The sequence below is a fragment of the Bos grunniens genome, chromosome 9, assembly GCF_055505025.1.
Source record: "Bos grunniens cultivar Pamir isolate PY7600 chromosome 9, Bosgru_T2T1.0, whole genome shotgun sequence".
Classification (NCBI taxonomy): domain Eukaryota; kingdom Metazoa; phylum Chordata; class Mammalia; order Artiodactyla; family Bovidae; genus Bos; species Bos grunniens.
In genome coordinates this window covers 67,306,985-67,327,915 of record NC_141173.1, presented here as the reverse complement: position 1 = coordinate 67,327,915, position 20,931 = coordinate 67,306,985, and the positions used below count along the sequence as shown (strand labels likewise).

The 20,931-nt window shown below is 35.6% G+C and overlaps 1 protein-coding gene across 10 annotated transcripts in view; it reads left to right on the top strand.

Annotated features, from left to right (window-relative positions):
• The window catches only part of PTPRK (protein tyrosine phosphatase receptor type K), a 619,180-nt gene that overhangs the window by 316,961 nt on the left and 281,288 nt on the right, over positions 1 to 20,931 (top strand). For all 10 annotated transcript variants that reach the window (XM_086317874.1, XM_086317871.1, XM_086317869.1 and 7 more), the window contains 2 exons: positions 2,387 to 2,468; positions 4,947 to 5,062. In XM_086317874.1, coding sequence (XP_086174000.1) covers positions 2,387 to 2,468; positions 4,947 to 5,062 — 198 coding nt within the window. The remainder of the gene's footprint in view (positions 1 to 2,386; positions 2,469 to 4,946; positions 5,063 to 20,931) is intronic.

Sequence of the window (20,931 nt, the reverse complement as noted above, 5' to 3'; positions counted from 1 at the left end):
ACTAGTGCCACCTGGGAAGCCCTCATCTGTTTATTCAGACTCTCAAATTTCTAGTTTATTGTTCTCTTTTTGTGCTGTTACTGCAAGCTTCGTGTTTTCACTTTCTCGCATAGAGGTCCTAAGTCTGTCCTAGAACCACAGCCTGATTCCAGAATTGGCAAATATTCCCATGAGAAACGAGAATCCTGGGATCACATTGGAGAGATCCTGTACTTCAACATTTGTGCCCCTTTGGATGCCGTTGTCTATGCAGATATCTGATGTTTTAAAATTATAGTTATTATAATTTATTTGGCCTTTTTAAATCCTTTTGGTGGGAGTGTTGACCTGCCTGAAACCTCCTGATCCTTCTCTTCCTTCCTCAACTGTTAGGTCTGAAATGTACTTTGCTGACCTTACTTCTGCTGGCTGTCTTGCCTTCCATTTCAGTGGTTTACTCCTCTTTATCTTCCTATGCCATATTACTCACCTTTAACTTTCAAATCTATAGCTTACTCACTGCCATGATGATGACTTTCAAATCTATAACTTTATTCTAACTTTATTTCTTCACTCTGAGATATATCTGTAGTTATCGCCTAAACATTTACTCCATAGGAATTTTAGGCTTAGTGAATCTATTATGTCTGCAATGTACTTAGTTATTTTCTTCCTCAAATCTGTACCTTTTTCTGCATCACATGTTCTAGCTAGGGATCCTGATAATGTTGGGATATGGGGTAGGCTGCCCCAATTATGCCTTAATGATATACTGATTATTTTGAATTGAAGTTACTTAGCAATGGCCAATGCAGGAGGGCTACTCTGATCGTCCTTTCCATCTCCCTGAAAGCAGAGAGTGAGTCTCTCATGTGAAATCTGTACCCCCTGCCTCTGGGTGTAGAAAGACACCCTTAACACTGGAGGTAGAGAATTTGAAGCTGAAAAACCTGTGTGAAAAAACATGTTACTTCTCTGATTTACTGCCCCAGGTCCAAACTCTGTTTAGGTTCTTCACTAATTGTGCACAAAGTTTCATTGCCCTGTCACTTCCCCACAAATTTAGTGTTTCTTTGTCTAGAAAGCATAAAAGCTCCCTGCTTTGGCCATTTCTTAGGTCCCATTTCTATGAGGTCTCCCTGTACCTGATTAAAGTTTGATGTTTTTCTCTTGTTAATCGGTCTTGTGCCCATTTTATTATTAGTCCAGACACAACAGCTCAGGAAGGAGAGAAGGGAAAATTTCCTCCTTCTTGTCAATAGACAATATAGTGCAGTACAGTCCCTAGGGACCCAAGCCAGAAATCAGAATTGTCCTATTATTTCTCTACAACTAATGAATTAATATTTTCTATTTTTAAATATTTCCTTAGCATTATTTATCTTTCCTTTTTCATCTCATCTTTCTATTTTCACTGCTACTAGAATCTTTTGGTTTCTAGTCTTTCTTTGGGGCCATCCTTCAACTTTGAAGCAAATATATTTCTAGTAGACCAATTTGATTGTATTTTATTCCTGTTTTAAACATCAATTTCCAATGTGTTTCCTAAAATATTTTGCAAAATACTTCTATGATGACCCATATATCTCCATAAATAAAGGAGCGCATCATAAAATAAAATGTTGAAACATGGCATGCTAAATCTATTTTCTCTTGAAAAGTAACAGCACACGTTATTAAGGTTAAGGGAAAGTCTATTAAGTAAGTTCTATTGTTGACTATAACAACATTCTATAACACGAGCTTATATTTGAACACTGATTTTTAAAAATATATTTATTAAAATGTTTATTAATACATACATATATATATTTTAAAATTGATTAACCATTTTCAGGATATACTCCTTGTCTTCACTCCTGTGGTATTCAAAGTCTTCCATGCCTAGTTCTCTGATTTCATCTCTTCTGTCTTGAGTTTTACTAGCCATACAGATTATGTTCATTTGGTTTCTATTTTATGTGGTTGCTCTTACCTGGCATAATTTCTATCTAATGACCTCTTTCGTTGAAAATTCAGCTACTGTATTTAAAAGCTTAGATCAGTTGATATCTTAGCTGGTTTAGCATTCTGCTTCAAGTTGATGCTCAATGTATGTGAAATAAATTTAAAAAATGGAAAAAGTCAGTAAGGGAAAATTTAGGGATAATGGATTTTTTATATCTGCCTATATATTACCCATTCAGGAAATCAATGATATTTGCTTAAAAAAATTTGAGAGTTGCTGACCTCAATAATTTAATTGTTCTTCAAAAAATATTTTGTTTTCCTGTACAGACACCATTTTAATTTTTATAGGACAAAAATTAAATTTTAATTTTCTTAAGTGTGTTACAGCTATTCTTCCTTAACTGTGAAAATTCCTGAAAAACGATTGTTGTAAATGTTTTCTGTTTCTTCCTGACAGGTAATATTTGAAGCTGAAGTCTCAGGAGGGAGAAGTGGTTATATTGCCATTGATGACATTCAAGTCCTGAGTTATCCTTGTGGTAGGTTGTGATTAAGAATTATATTTTTCTACCTCCTTTCAAGACTTGTCTTATATTGGTAGTGACTGTTGATTGTTTATCTCTTGGTCATTGCTGTCTCTTTTGTTGTTGTTATTCCTAGTTTTCTGTTCAGTTTAAAAAGATCACTGAGGTATTTCTAGAGTTTTTGAACCAAATGTTTTTCAGACTTGTGCACATGTTAAAAGATTCTTTTAATTGTTCAATTAATGTTCAAAAGAAAACCACAGTCTCAAAATGGTATCATTATACCTGATCTAATTACAGTTTCAGCCTCTTCCAAAAACTTAATCCTAATTGACTTGTCTTGATTTTATGGTCAAGCAACAGTAAGAAAATTTGTCCTGTGATCCTTCTCTATGCCCCAGAGGAAGAAGAGGTGATCTGAATCATAAAACTCTTGCTGTTCCTTTTCTTCTTCAAGAAGAAAAATAAATAATAATTTCTTTTCTTTCTGTTAATAGCTCCCTTGTCCCACCCTTCTTGTAAAAACTTTCCATTTGTATAACCCCTTGAATCTGTCTTCCAGTTGATAGATAAAATGTTGCCTCATTCATGAATCTCCTAACAAAGCTGATTAGATCTTCAATTTATGTAGTTGATGTTATTTTTGACAGAAGAAAATAAAAATCAAGGGACTCATTCCATCTTTTGACTTTATTAAATTGCCTAGGAAAACAAAGAATAACAAATCAGAGTTCAGTGAAAAGATAATAAAAAAGAAGCTTTATTAACTTATGTGATCTAAGTTGAAATTCGGAATGAAATGAAGAAAATGAATTAATTCATCTTATTCTTAATTTAGGACTAATTTTTTCATGTCATAGTAAGTATCTGGCTAATTCATAATAAACAACAAGACAATAGAAAGCATACAAAACAAGAAACTGCATTTATTTACACATCATTTGATGTGTCCTTAGATGCACATTAGTTGGTCTTCAGACGGGGAAACTAAATTTGTGTTTACATCACATACCCTGAAAGACAATTATTGCACACATTCAGTAGAGCCAGACATAAAGCAGTTCATACTTCAGCTATATCTCCCAACAGCAGCATTTTTTAGGGCCCATGAATTCTAGGTGATCTGTTCAGTAATCCTCCTGATGGAAATTCTCTAATAATTTGTAAGCAGCATGCACAAAGGCTGCCATTGCCAGAGGCCAGGGCTAATACTCCTGCTAACTGGTTGTCAAACTCTGGTGTGCATCAGAATTGCCACCAGGATGTGGCAAAAATCATAGGTTGCCTGGGCCCTCCTCTGGTTTTCATTGTTCTCAGGAGATACTAATGCTGCTGGTCTTTTGTTCCCAAGTCATGAACACTGTTCTAGCTTGTGTTCTAGTGCAAGCATTGCTTTTTTGAAGCACCTACTGAGATGAGGCCCTAGGGAAAGATGAAGCAGGCAAGAGTTAAATGATTGTGGTGTATCCTAAGAAATACATGTAGTCAAATACATCTGATGTAATCTAAGAAAAAGGGGAACGAAATTATCTCACTCAAAGTTCAAGTTGGCTTACTAAACTCTTTCAGTCCATTCATATATGAGAACCATGTTTCCATCTATTGTTCATTTACATGTCTTTTGAAAGAAGATATTGAAGAACGACTTTCACGAGTTAACCAAATTTTTAAAAAATATTTAAATTGAGCACAACAGTAGTTTCATTGTGATATGGTCCTCCATGCTCTGTCTTTACTCACTGAGGATTAGCTTTTCCTGTTTATAGTTCCTTTCAGTTGAAAACGTACATAACTTCAGCTTTAAAAGGTAATTATAAGAGAATGCTTGTTTGACAGTCATATAACTCATGTATATTTTGATTGCAGTCATTAGTGTTTTGTTGGTCTAATATTTCTTTCAGGTAATTTTCTTAGGACCATAAAGCAATAGGAAGTGGATTTAACAACAGTTAAATTAATACTCTGTTTGAGAGAAGGAAGAACAGTCCCTTGTTCTTTGAAGTACCAGAGGATTATGCAGCAGTTATTGAAAGTTTTAAAAAAGGGAAAGAAAGCGTTAAGCGCTTCAAGTGTGATTTAATAGTTCAGTGGCCATGTATATGTCCAGTTTTGAGCTATCATTCTATGTTTTCACTATATCTTTCTATTATGCCATGCTTTGTGCCTGTTTGATCTCTTTTGCTTGCTTTGATACGTAACTTTTATTGTCACCTGTGTGCAACCATCTGCCGGGGTCCTCAAGCAGTAATTGTTGGGTGCTCATTCTGTATAGAATTGCTCTATCAATTATGGTGAAATACGCAATAGAGCTACTGAGCTAAAGAGAACTGACACTGAGAGATGCAGCGTTGTCTTTCAGCACTGAGAAAACTTCCATATGACATTAGTCTTGGCCAAAGCTGTAAAAGTATTAACAACATTACTCTGTTGGGAAAAAATAACAAGGCGTGTTTTCTTCATGTGAAAGAAAATAATTTTTTCTTGCCTTCACAGATAAATCCCCTCATTTCCTCCGTCTGGGGGACGTAGAGGTCAATGCAGGACAGAATGCTACTTTTCAGTGTATTGCTACAGGGAGAGATGCTGTGCATAACAAGTTATGGCTGCAGGTAAGGCCACACTGGCAGCTGAGCTAAAGAGTACACTTGATTAAAAAAAAAAAATCACAAATTATTTTTCCTTGTATGTGTGAGGTGGTCATGGGAGGATGGAGTGTAGTGAGTATATGGGTGGGACAGGTTGTCTTTTCTGTAGGTTTAATTTAATTGGCTACAGATTAATTTCCGATCCAGTTTTGGAATATGAATAACAGTGTATAATTAATAAGTGTTTGGGTTAGTTCCTTGTGAAACCTAATGATTCTCTAATGTTATGTCCAAACTGTAAAAACAGTTTTTCTAGAGTCATTCAAAAATAGGGGAAAAAAACCTAAAATTTAATATTTAATATTTTGAAAGCTCAGCTTACAAGAGCATAGTCCTTAAGTAGGAACTGTCATACTCTGATAAATTTTTTCAAAAGTGTTTTAAAAAGCCTTGGGAATGTTTCTGGAAATGTGAATTGGAAGAGAGCCAACTAAAGTATTTTCAGGATTTTTTTGTGTAGGGGTTAATCACAGACCCGAGGACAAGATGTTTGCTGTGCACATATTAAATTTGCAGTAAATGGTATATAGTGAATAGCAGTTTAGCATACCTGTTGGGGAAATGTAAATGGTGCATATAAAGAACTTTAAAAGAATCTGTGAGAAAACAGTGACTAAGGAATGTGCCATGCCTTCAGAGAGTTATCTGTCAATCCTGGGGCAGAGATTGGTGGGAGGAGCTAAGAGCAGCAGTTCTAAAGCCTTGAGGCTGGACTCAGGACTGATGATTGTTGATCTAAATATTTGAAGCTAGAATGTAAGTAATTTCCTCTGAGAACCTTTATTATTGTTATTATTATTTAATTCTAATTGCATCAGAATGAGGAAAGGGATTTAATTAGTTAGAATTTTAAATTCCTGAGAATGTCAGTAGAGACCAAAAAGGAAAATCATTAGCTTACTTTCTTGAACATAGACATCAGGCTTTATTTTATGATACCTTTAGAGAGGTAATATTAGTGTTGTGAGTCATCATTAGTGTTGAGGTAACATTAGTGTTGAGGGTTGCGGGAGGTTGGAGTAATGATTATAAGAAATAATTATTAAAATCATACCTAGTATAATGCCTGGTGTTGTACTGGGTGTTATAAATGTGTTTTTTCATTCAATTCACACATCCACTCTAATGTTAATAACAGATGTATTTCATATAAATCTAATTATCACTTTTGTCATTTATTTGATATGTGGGTATTAGGATAGCATCCTGAATATGTGTAAAGGAAATAAAGTCTCTCCTTTTTTTTAACCTTGTGATTATGCTAATTTCCCCCACAGATACTGAAGTATGAGATAATTCTTCCTGTAGAGTGTACTATATAATGTGCAACCTGTTTTATTATCTAAACATCAAATCACAATCCTTCTTACTTTCTCTCTCAGCCTAAATAGTGTTAAGAATGTGTTTAGATATATTTTCTAATTATTTTGCTATTTGTTTTTCATTTAGTTAGGAGTATTCTTGGCATTTGATTTTAATTGTGATCTGTATACTCTTGTCTTGGAGAACCAGAAACTCTGTAGTCTGCCCCTGGTTTTATGCTCCAGGATTTAATGTGACATTGAAATAAAAAGGGTTTTGTATACTTTGTACCAGTTGCCTTGTGGCAACAAAGACTTTCTGGCCCTCCTGGTCTGAGTGGGTTGCAGTAAAAATACTTCTCATTTATTATTTTTTAGATTGACTCATTTCGTTATAGTTTTAATAAATTTTCTTCTTGTCCTTTTTCAAATAAAGATGAAAGATAAAAATACTGTTTGATTTCTATTCGACTTTCTCTTTTCTCTTCTTTCTCTTTACATTTTCCAAGGTGAATTTGTGCATTTCTTGTCTATTTTGACATTGCCCAATTCTACAGTAGTTTATATACTTATTCATGAAAAAGCTTTTCTGCCTTTTTCAATAATAGACCAGTTAAATTACCTTAACTTATTCTCTCAAATCATTCTCTGTATTTAAGATATATTGAAAATTATGAATTGCCTAGTTTAGGAATGTTTTCAAATAAACAAGATTGAACTGTAGAGATAAAATTGTAGATGTATACATATAATTGATATCTGTATCTGTATAGAGTAAGTGCATCAAAAAGTGGCCAATGATTTTTTAAAAAATGATCCATCTTTTGCAAAAGTAGTAGAATCATAATAAAGGAGGAAGAAACTTGATTCCACAGTGAATCTACACCCAACACATAGAAACAGATGTCAAGTTATTTTTGCTTGATGTAGAAAAACTTTTTAAGGTCGGGAGGCCCAGTTCTTAATTCTAACTCTTTAATTCTTATAACCCAGTTAATCGTGTGTGCTTAGAGAATTCATTAAGCTTTTCCAGGCCTCAGTTATGTATAAAAGGAGATGTGGATAGAGATCAAAATCACTTTCAGCCATAAGATGAAAACCAGGTCTTTATATTATTTTTGATAGTCTGAAACATGGTCTTAATCATTTGTTTTTCTGTTGTTGTTTGAAGAAGCAATGTAAAATTTTTAAGTTATTAGTTTTGTATGGGGAAAACAGTGGAAATGAAATTGAAGTTGCTCAGTTGTGTCTGATTCTTTGCGACCGCATGGATTGTAGCCTAGGAGGCTCCTCCGTCCGTGGAATTGTACTGGAGTGGGTCGCCATTTCTCTCTCCATGGGGAAAAAACCATGCCTTAAGTTAAATATCACTGTGAGAACAATTCTGCTTAGAGTCTCTGCTGACTGCTATGAATGTCTGAAATGACTCAGAAGAAAGGCCTTTGCATTCTGTTGCAAATTAATGGAATAATGGAGTAGCTATAGTATACCTGTCATGGTCAGGGTTAAAAAAAGTCAGCCATCAACTTATTGTGTCCTCCAAATCATCTATATTATGTAACGTGTGTGCTTGCTCTGTTGCTCAGGATGTCTGACTCTTTGTGACCCCTAGACTGTAGCCTGCCAGGTTCCTCTGTCCGTGGAAATTTCCTGGCAAGAACACTGAAGTGGGTTGCCATCTCCTACTCCAAGGGATCTTCCCGACCCAGGGATGGAACCCATGTCTCTTGCATCTCTCACATTGGCAGGCAGATTCTTAGCACAGCCTCCACTGCACTGCCTAGAAAGCCCATACCATATAATATATTGAGCTGCAATTGTTAAATGTTTGAATATGGGGTAAAAGAACAAAAACTAGAAAAGCTTCCAATTTTCTACTTTTAAATGAAAAATGATACACAACAACTGCCATGAATACATGATCAATTCAGTTCAGTTCTTGCTGTTCTTTGCAACTCTGCATTCAAATGGGTATATCTTTCCTTTTCTCCTTTGCCTTTCCCTTCCCTTTTCATAGCTATTTGTAAGGCCCCCTCAGACAACCATTTTGGTTTTTTTTGCATTTGTTTTTCATGGGGATCGTCTTTATCACTGCCTCCTGTACAATGTCACGAACCTCTGTTCATATTTCTTCAGGCACTCTGTCTATCAGAGCTATTCCCTTGAATCTTATTTGTTACTTTCACTGTATAAATATAAGGGATTTGATTTAGGTCATACCTGAATGGTCTAGTGGTTATCACCACTTTCTTCAATTTAAGTCTGAATTTGGCAATAAGGAGTTCATGATCTGAGCCACAGTCAGCTCCTGGTCTTGTTTTTGCTGACTGTGTAGTGCTTCTCCATCTTTGGCTGCAAAGAATATAATCAATCTGATTTCAGTATTGACCATCTGGTGAGGTCCATGTGTAGAGTCTTCTTTTGTGTTGTTGGAAGAGGGTGTTTGCTATGGCCAGTGCATTCTCTTGGCAGAACTCTATTAGCCTTTGCCCTCCTTCATTCTGTACTCCAAGGCCAAATTTGCCTGTTACTCCAGGTGTTTCTTGACTTCCTACTTTTGCATTCCAATCCCCTATATGAAAAGGATATCTTTTTTGGATGTTAGTTCTAGAAGGTTTTGTAGGTCTTCATAGAACCATTCAACTTCAGCTTCAGCAGTATTGGTTGGGGCATAGACTTGGATTACTGTGATACTGAATGGTTTGCCCTGTAAACGAACAGCAATCATTCTATTGTTTATGAGATTGCATCCAAATACTGCATTTCGGACTCTTTTGTTGACTATGATGGCTACTCCATTTCTTCTAAGGGATTCTTGCCCACAATAATAGATATAACGACCATCTGAGTTAAGTTCACCCATTCCAGTCCATTTTAGTTTGCTGATTCCTAAAGTGTTGATTTCACTCTTGCCATCTCCTGTTTGACCTCTTCCAATTTACCTTTATTCATAGACCTAAAATTTCAGGTTCCTATACAGTATTGCTCTTTACAGCATCGAACTTTGCTCCCATCACCAGTCATATCCACAACTGGGTGTTGTTTTTGCTTTGGTTCCATCTCTTTGTTCTTTCTGGAGTTATTTCTCCACTGATATCCAGTAGCATATTCAGCACCTACTGACCTGGGGAGTTTGTCTTTCAGTGTCCTATCTTTTTGCTTTTCCATACTGTTCATGAGGTTCTTATGGCAAGAATACTGAAGTGGTTTGCCATTCCCTTCTCCAGTGGACCACGTTTTGTCAGAACTCTCCACCATGACCCGCCCATCTTGGGTGGCCCTACACGGCATGGCTCATAGTTTTGTTGAGTTAGACAAGGCTGTGGTCCATGTTACCAGATTGGTTGTGCCTTTCAAGAACTCCAAATATGATTCTGAGTGCAGAAGGCCACTGTAAGTCTATGAGGAAGTCAAGCAATGATTTACAAACACTCCTCATTTCTCTTTCCTCTTTCCATTCCAGTCAAAGAGAACTCCAACCATGGTGGCGCTGGGAGGTGATAGCACTGATACGATATTTAAGGTAGTTTTATGTATACAAGGACTTCCTTTGGTGGCTCAGACGGTAAAGCATCTGCCTACAATGCAGGAGGCCCGGATTCAATCCCTGGGTCAGGAAGATCTCCTGGAGAAGGAAATGGCAACCCACTCCAGTATTCTTACCTGGAAAATTCTATGGACGGAGGAGCCTTGTAGACTACAGTGCATGGGGTCCCAAAGAGTTGGACACGACTGAGTGACTTCACTTTCTTTACTTTCCTGGTGGCTCAGACGGTAAAGCATCTGCCTGCAATGCAGGAGACCCAGGTTCAATCCCTAGGTTGGGAAGATCTCCTGGAGAAGGAAATGGCAACCCACACCAGTATTTTTGCCTGGAAAATTCCATGGATGGTAGGATGTAACCTGGTAGGCTACATGTAATCAGCATGTAACCTGGTAGGCTACAGTCCATGGGGTTGCAAAGAGTCAGACACGACTGAGCGACTTCACTTTCACTTATGTATACAAATACATGTAGAAAATAACTTCTCTCCATTTTTTAATCCTGTAGATCTCATATTTTATTTTTATTTTTAAAATTAGCTTACAATTGCTATTTCAGTCATTTTATTGTTTAAAACGACATACCAATTAGGTAAAAAATGGAGCACAAAAAGAAGATGCAATGAGTTACCTGAGATAATCTGGGATAATCCATAAGGCATATCATAGTGGTTTTGCTGTGTCTTTAATGTGGTTCTTTCCTGCACTGTCTCAGCTATAATATTAGTCTTAGAAGTAGGTCATTCACTCCAGCAATTTGGAAAACAATGACAAGATATAGAAGCCAAATTAACCTCAGTAGTTCAGACACTACTACTGAACTACTGATGCATGAAGCAATATGGATGGATGTTTTTGAAAGTCCACTGAGTGTCAGCAAGCTATAAATCTAGTGAAATCATGGGGCTTTATAGAACATCATTTTTAAAAGTATGTTATGCAGTTCATTGACGTTGGATAAGGGAATTAGGATAAAATCTTTAGTTGCTCCTAGAGAACTTTCAAATTCCTTTTCTTTCGTAAAGCTCAGTGAAGTTGCTTTCATTCTAGATGTGAATACCACTTCCTTTACAGCTTATAACTTTCAGTTTTTCCTATATAAATAGCTTTTTTAAATGTGTGCAACAAGTTTTAGAACTATGCCTACTTTGTGTTCCTGAGAAACCCCAAGTGGTAAAGAATTTGTGGATCGTCACTAAAGGCTTATGGTAAAATCCAGATTATGAGAAACAAGATCACAAGTGAAATTTTAATGTACAATGAAATAAAATAATAAAAGTGGGTGGTTATATTCCTGAGAGGCATCAGATAATTTTTTCACAGGAAAGATACAAAAATAGGTTATATATTTTTGTGGGTTAAAAATTATAGTCATGTCCTGTTTATTTTATCCCAGTCCAATAACATGGATAATAGATAAAGTGATGGCAGGAAAACGTGAATATGTAAGGAAATAATAACATGACACAGTAGTTCCAAGTATTTACATAAGAGAAATAAAAGCACATGTTCACAAAAAGATTTGTGGAAGAACATGTATAACAGCTTTATTCATTATATAACCAGTAATGTGAAGAACCCAAATGCTCATTAAGTGGAGAATGAATTAACAATTTGTGGTTCATTCACGCTACTCATCAATGAGAAAGAATGCACCACCGATATATGCACCAGTGTATATAAAGCTGAGCAACGTTATGTTTTCAGAAAGACAAGAGACACACAAGACTGCATGTCATGTATGTCTTTATTTATATTATGTTCCAGAATGGACGATATTAATCTATCATGATAGAAGTCAGAATAGTATTTGACTATAGAGGGTGAGGATCAACTGGGAATGAGCAGGAAAACTTTTTGAGATAATGTAAACGTTATATGGCTTTGTTGGGGTTTTGTGTCTATGGGTACATATACATTTGTCAAAACTTAAGGTTTAACCAGTTCACTGTATGTAGGTTACCTTAATAAGCCATGAATGAGGAAAAAGTGAGTATATGAAACATTTTATCTAATAACCAAATCACTGGCAGTGCTAATCAAGCTGTAGATGGCAATAGCCTACAAACCTTACCTGCATTTGTGTCCATTTTATCTGTTTGAAACCATTTGATTAGGTTCAAAAGTAATTTTTAATTGTCACTGTAAACCAAAGTATAGACTAAAGCATGTTCTGAGTGTTCTGTTATCAGAACGTATTATAACATTCAAGGATGTGAAAGAGTTGAAACAGGGGTTGGACTGTAACTTATAAATGAGTATTCTTTCTTGAGAGTCCAGTGTGTAAGTGGACACCTACATGGCAAATCAAATAGAGCCCATTGCTGGAACATCTGTCAGGCCATATGCTTTGGCCTCAGGTTCAGTGTAGAAACTAAAATGCTAATGACTCCATCCATCATTACAGAGCTTGGTGGGCATGCATCGTTTGGTTGGACAGAGAAAATGCACCAGCAAAGTTACTGAAAGCAGGGAATTGTGTGGGGAGATTTGGTGGCACCATTTGTTTTGGTGAATTGAAATGGGGCTGTTTAACGTGTGACGGGTAATCCTATGCAGATTGCCATGAAAGCAGTGGCAATTGGGCCAATCTGTCAGTAATCTCCCCAGGTGCTGGCAGTGTGCCTTCTGAGTGGGGCTGCCAAAACAGGCAAGCCAGCCATCTCTTTGCCCTTGGTGAGGCTCATCACTGCTAATGTATTGTGATACAGCTAGTTTCTCAGCCAAAGGAAATGTCATTCCTTCTGCAGCAATGGATAATTTAAGCAATAGATTGAGAGTAGAATTAGTACAATGAGATGCAAATTGCTCTAAAAAACAACCAGCGAGAGGCTGACCTTTTGCGGTACCAACTGTTGTCAGCTGAGGTTCATTGAAAATGGTTGCTGTGAAACTTCTGGCCACATAGTGTTTTATCTGTCCGGGCAAATGTAGTCTTGTTCTTATGTGGCATGTGAACATCATCACATAGCACTGGAAATTAGAAGCGTGATTTTAAAAAATGAATAATTTGAAAAGTACAGAAATTTTATCTGGTGAAATATATCACCATGATGTTTCAAATGCCAACTTGATTGTTGCTTACAAAGCTCTTCTTGATGCTGCCATACTATAATATTGTCTTATAGTATAAATATATGTCTATTTATACTATGATAAAAAGTGCCTGTATCATACTTAATTTACACATGGAATTTTACTATCCCTGAAACTATTTCTTTCTGAGAAAAAAAAATCTGGTAATTTTTCATTTGTCATAATAAATGGAAAATCTTGGAAGAAATTAATCTATTCCTAGAAACATACAGTTTATAGCGGGCAATTAATTGAGAAGGAATTTGAGAGGACTATTTCAAAGCCAAACTGATTAAATATTTAACATGTGATTAATTCACATTGGGTACCATGGGGATAGGGGGAGAAAGGAATGAAATATGGTGAAATTGTACTAATGTCTGGATTTGGTGATAGTTCTGACATTATCTTGGTGAAAGTTCTAACATTTTATAGATTATTGGCCCTGTGGCTGACACATATCTGAAATATTAGAATAACAAAAAGCAGTATATAATTACCAGAACCATTAGTAAAGTCAGAGAAATTATGTCAGAATTGCTAAAGGTACATTGTTATCTTGAGACTGGGAGAATGGATACATTTCTTCAAATAGTAGAATACTAGGGACACAGAAGAGGCATTTAATTTGTTTTTTTTTTTATAGATACTAAAGTACAGTAATAACCAGTGGTTTCAAGCTATTTGGTGAAAGATATAAGCTGATTATAAGGAAGACCGTTGTAATTGCAGGGCTGTTGAAACCTAGAATGAGCTACTGTAGGAGGCAGTAAAATTAACAATTAGTGAAAGTAGCCAAGCATAATCTGGATAAGCATTTGCTAGAGATGTCGAGGACATTTAAGCATGAGCCTGAATACTTTTTAAAGCTCCTTTCGCCCTGAGAGATACTGGTATAACTGAGTAAGAGATCATATGGAATCTAAGTCCTGTGCTATTTCAGAGTTGAGAGAGCACTCCAAAGATTGGAGTAAGTTTAATGAAATCGTTAAGGAAAATTTCATTGAGTCTTTAAAGGGCAAAAACAGGAGATGCAGTTTCAATCCCTGTGTTGGGAAGATTCCCTGGAGGGGGAAATGGCAAGCCATTCGTCTTCTTGTCTGGAAAATCCCCTGGACAGAGGAGCCTGGAGGGTTACAGTCAATGGGATTGGAAACAGGACTGAGCAACTGAGCACACACACACTGAAAGACATACAGGACATGGATAAGCAAGGATTAAGTGGGCATGCTCATCACTGCAGTTTAGTGTGTGTGTGTGTGTGTGTGTATTGGGTGGAAATATCAAGAGATGAATCTTCTTACAGTGGAAGGTTCACAATGGGAAGTAGAGGTAAATACAGTTTATGGAAGAGATGGGACAAGGCCATGGTGGGGACAAAAGCAAGAAAGAAACTACTGCTGGCACTACAGATATCGCGTAGTGAGAGCCTAGGATTGGACTGTGCCATTGAATTTTGAAAAAAAATGTGAGTAGAGAAGGAGAAGGACCCATGAAAGAAGACTGTTGAGTTTGGATCAGGTTGATACCAGGTGAAAGAGTTTGGGAGGATGTGAGTGAAATAATAAAGACAGATTACTAGAATATTATAGAGTAATAAAGATTTTTAAATTGCCTTAAGCATTTATTTTTGACAGTCTGTGAATTTGTTTTCTCATTTTCTGTCTGGGAATTAATTTGCCTGTTCGACCCAATCATTTACTTGTTTCCCCTTCTACCTTGATAATTGCATGTGAGTTTTCCTAAATAGAAGTGAAAAATGGGGAAACATTTTCATTCCTTTTCACTCTTTTTAGCCTCAAAAAAGCTTACCAAGACAGTCTGAAGCTTGTGGCCAAATTAAATCTCTGGGTGTTCCTGATTTCACTTAGGAGAGTTCATCTAAGAAAAGGCTGTTGGTGCTACCCACCTTGCCTCCTGTATCCTGTGGCTCACAGAGCAGGACTAGCATTAGAGAAGAGTATCAGACATGTCTATTGTACTTTCCTGACTCCTTGTAAACTGATAGATGATCACTAGCCTGCTGCTTAATTCTAATTTTCTCTGTTTATCCTATTTAAGTATTGAAGTGAAGTGTTAGTCACTCAGTCATGTCTGACTCTTTGCGACCCCATGGACTGTACCCTGCTAGGCTCCTCTGTCCATGGAATTCTCCAGGCAAGAATACTGGAGTGGGTTGCCATTTCCTTCTCCAGTTTGATTTACAGTTAATTCTACTCCACTTAAAAGACCGTGATCTATTTGGTAGCTAATAGCTATGATTCTTGTCAGTCCTGTTTTTCCTCAGGACATTGATTTATTTGAGTTCATGGCGTTATATCTTCCCTCTTGACTTCATGTAAAGAATTATAATCATTGGTCTTGAAGTAAAATCACTGACCAAGTATCATGGATTATGTTTATCTTTTACCCTTTCCATTTTGGGTGTATATATGTATGTAACAAAGACCATCAGAAAGTGTAATCATATTTAATTTTTAGAATTGCTAAATATTCCTGAGGTCATTTTGGTTGGCTTTGTGTGGCTTTCTACCATCAAAAGTTCAATGCCTCAAAGTTATAATGCATTCTTTTCTTTCTTTGATTATTCACAAACTCTGAATTTGTTGTCTGCAGATTACACAATTGACTATAAATGAATAATGTGTGGAATATTGTTTGTCTTGTTTATCCCTTGAACATATCTGTAAAAGCCTGGCAGTGTAGAAGCTCAAGGATTTCTTCATATCAATATCGATAAATAACAATTGACTGCTCTTTCTGTACAAGAGTGATACACTCTCCTACTGCTGACAGAAGATTCCTTTCAGTGTGTTTCTCAGGTGTGTCATGTCAAGCACGTTACAACTTTTAACAGAGCTCCTGTGACCAGTGTTACAGTATGGGGCTCTGGCAGTGGGCTGGGTCTCTTCTTAATGAAAAGCAGTCTGATTTAAATATCTAATATTTATAAAATTATTTTATTTTAGAATTAAACATAGAGAAACCTCACAAGAAGTGAAAACTATGACTCAGTGAAGTTTTATAAGATACCCACCACACAGATCATGAAAAAGACTACCAGCCGTCCTAGAGGCTCTTTTCAAGTTCTCCATCTCAGACACAACTGAGTCATCTCCCTACCCCTATAAATAGTAATTATCATGACTTTTAGCCTTTGTTTTTCTTATGGTTTTTGTCATATATATACTCTCCTTAGACACTATAGATTAATCTTGTCTATTTTTAAAAATATATCTTTTAAAGTCCTGTTAATCTCTGTATTTTTCCTGTGCCCTTTTTTCCTTCCCAATTTATCTGTTGAGCAACCCAGGCCATTTGACTTGTAGTTTTCACACAGTCTGCGTTCTACTGATTGCATACAAATGTCCTCTTCAGTTCATGTTCCTTTGAATTTCCTGAAAATTGGCAGCCAGATCTAGATTCAGGTTTGATTCTCTGGCAGTACTAGAGGTGGTACATAGTGTGATTACCAGAGGCACAAAACATCTCATTTCTTTTTTTTTTTCAATCCTGATACCAATTGGTGCTTAATGCCTATATTCATTCCTGGAGGTTGTCAGTTATGATATTCTGATTTTATTATTTCTTTTGTGTTTTGCTTAATTAATGAAGACATGCTTCTCATCATCTACTATTTGACTACACAATGACACAGTTCATTTAAAGAAAGGGATGGTAGCTTCTCAACTCTTTCTTTAATTATTGGTTTTCAGTATAATTGGTTGGTTCCTATCATCATCAAAGACGACAGATTCTTCTTTTTTCTTTTTATTATCATGAACTCATGGATTTATACATATTTAATGGACTTCAATGTACTGCAATTGCTACTGTTTTTTTAAACTCAAATCATACCACTTTTTGCTGGTGGTTGGCTCCTGAATCCTTTTGATATGCCTTCAGTCGTCTTTGATAGCTTTATTGTTGCAAGGAATTGTTTTATGTGATTGTGGAACCTGGGTAGGCAAGTTAAAGTCTATAAGTCAAGCACTTGCAGAGGGCAGACTGGAATACTCAGCCACAGACTAAAGTTGCTATTCATAGGTGGAATTTCTTCTACTTCAGGGAGGCCTCTGATCTACTCTTAAGTAAGATTATCTAGGATATTCTCGCTTACCTAATGTTGGTTGGTTATGGACTTTAATCCCATCTACAAAATACCTTAGTAGAGACAAATAATTAGTTAATGTATTAATTGAATAACTTGGGACTGTAGCCTTGTCAGGTTGATACATTAAAAGAGCATCACAATTATCAAATATATTATTCACTTAGATATTGTTTTATCTTCATAATATTGCTATTATTAGAATTTGCAGTTAGAACTTTTACACAGTTATCTCACCTATTATTCTCAGTATCTCTGTTGAATAAACCTTTACAAAATTGATGTCCCCATTTTTAGATGAAAAGGCAGAGACTTGAGAAGTAATGAGAAATTGTGAAGCTAATAAGTAGTCATTTCAAGACTAGACCATAGGAGTCATCTCCTATAGTTCTGTCTATTTACTCATGACCTCTTTGTGTGGTTCCTCATATTGATCGCCTTGTCCTCACATCGCAAAGATGCCTTTGCTTCTTAGGTTAAAATTCATTTTCGTGTTTGATAACTGACTTTATTTTTTGTTAAGCTTGGCTAATGTTCCTGATTTTCCAGCACATTTCCTGCCTTATTGTCAGAATTACAATATTTGCATCCTTTTTTCCTGTGTCAAATATCATTTACCTTGTTCAGTCTTTTCATTGCCATATAGTAAATAGGTGGTGAACTTAGGATTATAATTTTAGTGTAATTTCTCCTAAAGGAACATTATTTCCTCATTGTTTAATCTACTGAAGTCAGTATGATTTATAATGGATATAAATGAGTGCTTTTCTCAAAATAGTAACAATTTTTTTCTAATTTTTTAAATTTATAAATGTCTAAATCTTTGTTTGTCGTGATACTCTTTCATGTTTCTAAAATTCTGTGATTTAATTGTTCAATAATAATGCTGCTGCTGATAGCTTTATCTCTATGATATCTATGAGAAAGAAAAAAAAAATTCATATGGCAGACAAGTCCCAGGAAGAAATCCTCAGGTCCTTGGCTGGATTGTTATATGATTCACTGATTCACAACAACCTTAATTTTAGTGGGTAAATTTAAACAGATTAGTTTTGTAAAGAGCACTGGTATTGAAAAATTATATGCAGTCCCCTAAATATTCTATAGGAATTTAAATGCAAAACATAGAAAAACAATCACTTGCCCTTTTTCCAGCTCTTAAGAGGATGGAGGAGACACATATCATTATGAAAGGTAGTGAAAAAGAAAGCAATAAATGTAATTTAATTTTTCTTCATGTCAGTAGAGTGAAATAATCTCTGCAAGTGTTCTATGTACCACATTATTTAATTTAAAATTAAATCGGATTAATTTTATTCCTCAAGTTTTGAAAAGAGAGACTGAAGTAAACTATTCCATATTTTAACCATAGCATATTAACCTTTAGGATTTCAAGCTGAAAGTAACAGAGAACCAAATGTGTTATATCATTAACAGGAAATCCAGAAATAGGGGGGCTATAAGAACTGTTGACATCATTTCATTTTAAAATTTTAAAAATTTTTCTCAAGAGAGTAAAGTGAGGATTTATTAAATGGTATTACATCCACGGGGTGAGAGTGGGCAGACTTGGGTGAGAAGCTTCGGGCACCATTTAGATACATAATCAAGAACCTGATTCTGTTTTTCTCCTTAATGTGACATCCTCATCATTTTATTCATGACATTGAGAAAAAGAAGAGGACCCACTGTGCTTTCTCTAGAAGTGAGGATATCTTTCTGGAAATAACATGGCTTATTCCTATTATTTCTCATTGGCCAGGATCACACCCATTTTTAGACCTGTCAACTGTTCATAGGAACTGGACCTCCATGATTGTTTTTGACCAATTGTCTCAAGCTGAAATATCTTGATTCATAACCTATGGATCTTGTAAAAATATAGATTTTGATTCAGTAGATCTAAAGTGATCTCTCTAAACTTTGCATTTGTAATAATCTGACAGGTGATCCTAATGCTAATGCAATAATAAATACTGGGAAATAACCAATATTACCACTCTACTTTATGCCAGGAATTGAACTTGACAAATAAATACTGCATGCAACCTGCACGATGAAGCTTACTTAGTTTAATTAGAGGACTGATAATAGTCAGCAATTCCAGTGACTTGCCTAGAGTTACTTGGTAAGCGATGAGTCTCAACAACCTATACTAGAGACTAAATAAGAAAGCATGACAAGGATCTGGGGTGGGCGGGGGAAAGAAGAGGAATGAAGACAGCAAAGTGCTAGGTTATAATCCTTGGATCATATAATTTTGTGGTTCTTAGTATTTCTCAGAGTTGGGGATTTTGCAATGGAGAAATCACATAAAAATCTCCAAGCAGAATAAAGAGCCTGGAAATGAAGATTATAAAGGCAGAAAACTATACGTGAACACTGCTGCGTAGGGATAAAATTACCATTACTTCTTTCCGTCTTTCATAGCCCTGCCTACTCTGCTAAATTGATACCTTGTAGGCAGGCAAAGATCTATTATTTTAGATTATAAAATAAAAAGTTATCATTATTTTTGAATTCTGAAATGTAAATGCCATAAACTGCTCCTTTTAACTTTAATGCATTACTTGAAGTAAATAAAATGCATTACTTGAAGCAAATAAAGTACATAAAGCAATGTCTAGTGTAGTAGACTACATTTTCTCATTGATAAAATGCATTGATCAAGACTTAACAACAAATAATCAACTCATTTGACTGGACCTGTGATACAAATGAAGTAAAAACAGCTCTGGTTTATTTTAGAGGAAATATTACTAAATTTTGCATCTTTAAACCTAGTTTTGAGTTTTAATCCTGCTACTAACAGGCTATATATGTATCACATTTCTAATCTTTCTGGATTTTGATTTTATAATCTATAAATTAAAATGACTATCACAGAAAATTTGAATTAGAGAACAGTGATAGAATCAGGATAACAGCTAATATAACATGAGGGACATGGAGGGGCTTATTAAGTGATTTTTGAAGAAAAATCTGAAATTATGACTACAATTATTTTATCGTTATTTTGAGAGATAATTAGCACCTAAGTGTACTATACTCATTAATTATATCAACAATATGTATCCTATATAAGCATATACATGTTATCGCTTTATTAGTATAATAAAAATCATGTACAAACACAGTGTAATGAACTTAGTGATCTCCGGATGGGATCACCTTAAGTAGAGCCCTCAGCAACTCTAAGTTGTGGCTTAGCTCAGAAAGAACTTTGTATAAATGATCTCTAGATGTCCTTGAGGTTCTATATGTCTGTAGCTTCCCTTTAGTATTCATTTTAATTAATGATTATTATATATTTTGCTATAATAACTTATGAAAGCCTCAGGAAGTTTTACATGACTCTTACCTTTAAAAATATCATGTGTATGAATTTAGTACATTTTAACAAAGAACTTTTTCCACAAAATAATAATATATTGCATAATATGATGCTGTGGAAGAAAAAAATGCAAGATTTGAAACCCTACCTTCAGGATGATTTCAGTACACAAAAAGGTAAAAGGGCATCCAGATATAGAATATGTTATAGAAGTGATTCAAGGTAGAAATGCGGGTTACATTTTTATGATAATCTCTGAGTTTCTGAGACCCTATTCATGACAGTTTCAGTGGGGATGGCAGGTAGAAGAGTATGTTTAAATTGATGAAATGTGAGCTCGAGGCTGAGAGGACATTGTTTGTCTTCATAGCTTATGTCATTATGGGCCTCATCTAGGAATACCTAAGAGTTGTTGGTGTCCATTGTGGGGTAATTCAGATTTTTCACAAGAGCAAATGACTGATTCCAG